Source organism: Octopus bimaculoides, chromosome 9 (assembly GCF_001194135.2).
Source record: "Octopus bimaculoides isolate UCB-OBI-ISO-001 chromosome 9, ASM119413v2, whole genome shotgun sequence".
Classification (NCBI taxonomy): Eukaryota; Metazoa; Mollusca; class Cephalopoda; order Octopoda; family Octopodidae; genus Octopus; species Octopus bimaculoides.
The window spans coordinates 19,566,014-19,570,089 of NC_068989.1; the positions used below are offsets into that span (position 1 = coordinate 19,566,014).

Sequence of the window (4,076 nt, forward strand, 5' to 3'; positions counted from 1 at the left end):
ATGGAAAGCGGACGTTAAACGATGATGATGATGATATATATATGTATATATATATATATATATATATATTTATATATAAACGATGATGATGATATATATACACAATGGATTTTCAGTTTCTTATTTCTTTACTGCCCACAAGGGGCTATACAAGGACAGACAAAGGGATTAAGTCGATTACATCGACCCCAGTGCGTAACTGGTACTTAATTTATCGACCCCGAAAGGATGAAAGGCAAAGTCGACCTCGGCGGAATTTGAACTCAGAACGTAAAGACAGACGAAATACTGCTAAGCATATTGCCCGGCATGCTAACGTTTCTGCCAGCTCGCCGCCTTCGGACTTTCAGTTTCTGTCACCCAAATCCACTTAGAAGGCTGTGTGGGGGCTAAAGTAGAAGACATTTGCCCAAAGTGCCATGCAGTGGGGCTGAACCTGGAACCATGTGATTGCAAAGCAAAGGTCCTTACTACACAAGCCACAGATGTACCACTATTTCAGAAAACTGTTCCTAAATAGTTTGTATGTCTATGTATAACTTCCACTTAAATTCATTATGTTTTCTATTAACTGTAGCAATGTGGTGTAAAGATAATAAACAATATCAAAGCATTTGTGCAGATAACAGTGGAGATAAAAAAAATCAAAATGGAATATTTAACTTTAATAAATTTAACCCTTCACTTTTTGCTTTACATTGAAGATAAATACACTTGATAAGAAAGAAAAAAAAATCCTTCATCATCATCATCGTTTAACGTCCGCTTTCCATGCTAGCATGGGTTGGACGATTTGACTGAGGACTGGTGCAACCGGATGGCTACACCAGGCTCCAATCTAAATTGGCAGAGTTTCTACAGCTGGATGCCCTTCCTAACGCCAACCACTCAGAGAGTGTAGTGGGTGCTTTTACGTGTCACCCGCACAAAAACGGCCACGCTCGAAATGGTGTCTTTTATGTGCCACCCGCACAAGAGCCAGTCCAGGGGCACTGGCAACGATCTCGCTCCACAAATAAAATATATCAACAACATAACTAATCTTCTGATATATCCTTCATGTAAATACAATTCAAAATATTAAGCTTTAGCTGGATTGGAACTTTCATAATATGCTTTACATTAAACCATGGAGTGGAGATAGGCACAAAATGCAGGGCATATTCTGATCATAACTGCATCAACTACTTCTTTTTAATGTTCCAGTAGGAGCTCAGAAAATGTAAAGAAATGTTTATTATAACAACAATATATTCTATCTTTTACTTGTTTCAGCCATTGAACTGTGTACTGCCTCGAAGGGTTTCAGTTACAAATTGACTCCAGTACTTATTTTTTAATGTCTGGTACTTAGTCTATTGGATGCTTGCCAAACATCTATGTTACATGGATGACAACAAACCAACACCAGTTGTCATGCAGTGGGAATGGGGATCAGATGCAAACACATACACATGCACATCATAATTGTGGCTGATGCTGGTGTTTTGTAACTGGCACCCATGCCAGTGGCATGTAAAAAGCACCCACTACACTCTTGGAGTAGTTGGCAATAGGAAGGGCATGCAGCTGTAGAAACTCTGCCAGATCAGATTGGAACCTGGTGCAGCTCCCCAGCTTGCTGGTTTTCAGTCAAACCGTCCAACCCATGCCAGCATGGAAAACGGACGTTAGACTGACTTCTCTCAGTTTCCATATACCAAATCCTCTCACAAGGCTTTGGTCTGTCTCGAGCTATAGTAGAACTGCCCAAGGTGTCGTGTAGTGGAACTGAACCTGTAAACATGTGGTTGGCAAGCAAACTTCTTACCACACACCCATGCCTAGAAAAAGATTTTACTGGATATCTCTTCTACAGATATAAACCTGATTCATGTTGGAAGATACATAGCTTGAATTAAACCTAAATATGAAAAAAAAACAAAACAAAAAACCCTCTGTTATCATTTGAACGTATAACACATAAGTACACTTCACTAGCACATCTGCTACTCAAAACCCGCATCGTATCCTCCGATTGTATAGAGTTGTCGCTTGATCATGTGGCACTCTGTACTTAGTTTCAAATAACAAGTTAACATCATTGATTTCTTTAACTTCTGCCGCAAGTACTCAAGTCTAACACCTCCAACACTGCCAACCCTACTACATCATGCTAATACTCGTAATTTAGTAATTTAGCGACACCACCACGTAGAAAGAAGGTGCAGAATCGTGAAGAGAATTTGGAAAGCCACAGAGATTTAATTTAATGACAATCACGATTTAGTTTTTCCGTGGTTAGAGTAACGTTATATTTACATTAATCTATTATTAAGTAAACGTATCCAGTCCTCTATCTATCTATCTATCTACCAGATCGATGAGATTATTGTTCGGCTAATTGCTGCTGCAGGTAGTTTGCATGCTTGCACGTGGTTGGAACTGTTTAAAATGATGACCAGTTCTAAGTCAGTTTCAGGTGTTGTTTGGACTGACGTTGAATAACTACAATATCTGGTTAAAATATCTGTCTCAAGTTTTTAGCTTTAACGGTGTGGACTCACGTATTTTTTAATAAACACGAACAATTTAGCGGATATTTTCATTAACGATTTCTTTCAAAACTGAAAATTCTCATACAATAGGTCATTCTCAAAAAGATTTTTGTTAAATGTCACCGATTAGATTACGTGATTTTAAAAAAATGGAATAGTCCCAATATGGAATAAACTTCCAGAACATCTGTTAATGACAATTTAACCATTTTCCATAAGGATTTAAGTAACACAAATTTTTTGAAAGGTGGGGATCGGTGCTAAGATGTTGGATATGCTTTTCCTTTTGATGTTTTAATGTATATACACATATTGCAATCATAATGGTCACATTAAAAACAATGCAAATTTTTGGCTCCAGTTTTTTTGTATCATTTATATGTGAAAGGTTTTGTTATTTGTTTGGAATTTTCTTTCTTGTAATTTTTTTAATAAATTATGTAACAGTATTAAACGTAAATATTAAAATAAAATTCATTCAAAACTAAAAAAAAAAAAAATAATAGTGTGTGTACATGTGTGTATGTATTTGTTTACGCCAATGATGAACTTTCTATAAACAGAGAGAGAGAGAAAGAAAGAGAGAGAGAGAGAGAGAAATAGTGTGTGTGTGTGAAGGAGAGAAAGAGGAGAAAGAAAAATCAGACGGAAAGAAATAAAGTAAAGCAAGAGGGTGGTGAGTAAAAGAGAGGGGGAGAAAATCATCGCTTCATACCAATACGGTCATGTTTACAATATAACGAAGAAAAAAAACTATAATAATAAAAGGAAAGTAAATAAATAGAGGCGAGTCGGAGTAATGTCAACATTGGTTTTTTTCATAGATTTTAAAGCAAAAAAATAATAATAATAGCAAAAAAGTTAATGAAATAAGATAAATTATTCTTACTGATATGATGTGCGGACAAGCCATGCAATCGGGCTTTAAAATTGCCAATGTCAGTTGGAGTTTGTTGGCAACCACGTGCATTTTGGTAGCACGTTGGAGCCACCATACAAACGATGAAATAACCTGAAGACTTGAAGAGTTCCTCCTTTTCTGAAGTGACAATAATATTTATAATTAGCTCCCTTGCAAGTCAAACCCAAAACATTTGTTGTCAAATTATAAATAAAACGAAGTTAGGAATTGGTGAAATACTGTTTGTTCCTTTTACAGCTCGAGCTGTAAAAGACGACGTCTGCTTATCTCCAGGTCTGTTTTAACTATGCCACGAGTTAGGTTGTTGATTGTAGTGAGATACTGCCACAGAGGAATAAATACAAGATCTTCACAGCAGACGATTACTAAACTGAACAAGAGAAGACCTTGGAATATCACGTACAAGAAAGAGATAAATAATAAAAATTCTTTCAACACCTAAAAAAAACAAAATAAACCAACACTTATTTTCTGTTTGTTGGCCTCAAATGCATTCACCTATCAAGACAAAGATAGATGCATATTTTCTTTTGTTTTCACTCAAAAACATCACATCTCTTCACCTCACTATCGTCTTACTTTTCTCCTTGTTCTCTCCTTTCCCGTCTTTTACATTA

The 4,076-nt window shown here is 36.3% G+C and overlaps 1 protein-coding gene across 2 annotated transcripts in view; it reads right to left on the reverse strand.

The window, feature by feature from the left end:
* LOC106876202 (nucleoside diphosphate kinase 6) overlaps window positions 1–3,875 on the reverse strand; it is a 34,693-nt gene extending 30,818 nt beyond the window's left edge. The window contains exon 1 of one of the 2 annotated variants that reach the window (XM_014924659.2): window positions 3,427–3,875. In XM_014924659.2, coding sequence (XP_014780145.2) covers window positions 3,427–3,507 — 81 coding nt within the window. In that variant the 5' untranslated portion in view covers window positions 3,508–3,875. The remainder of the gene's footprint in view (window positions 1–3,426) is intronic. The other variant, XM_052970469.1, reaches the window with a different exon arrangement.
* Between the last annotated feature and the right edge of the window lie 201 nt (window positions 3,876–4,076).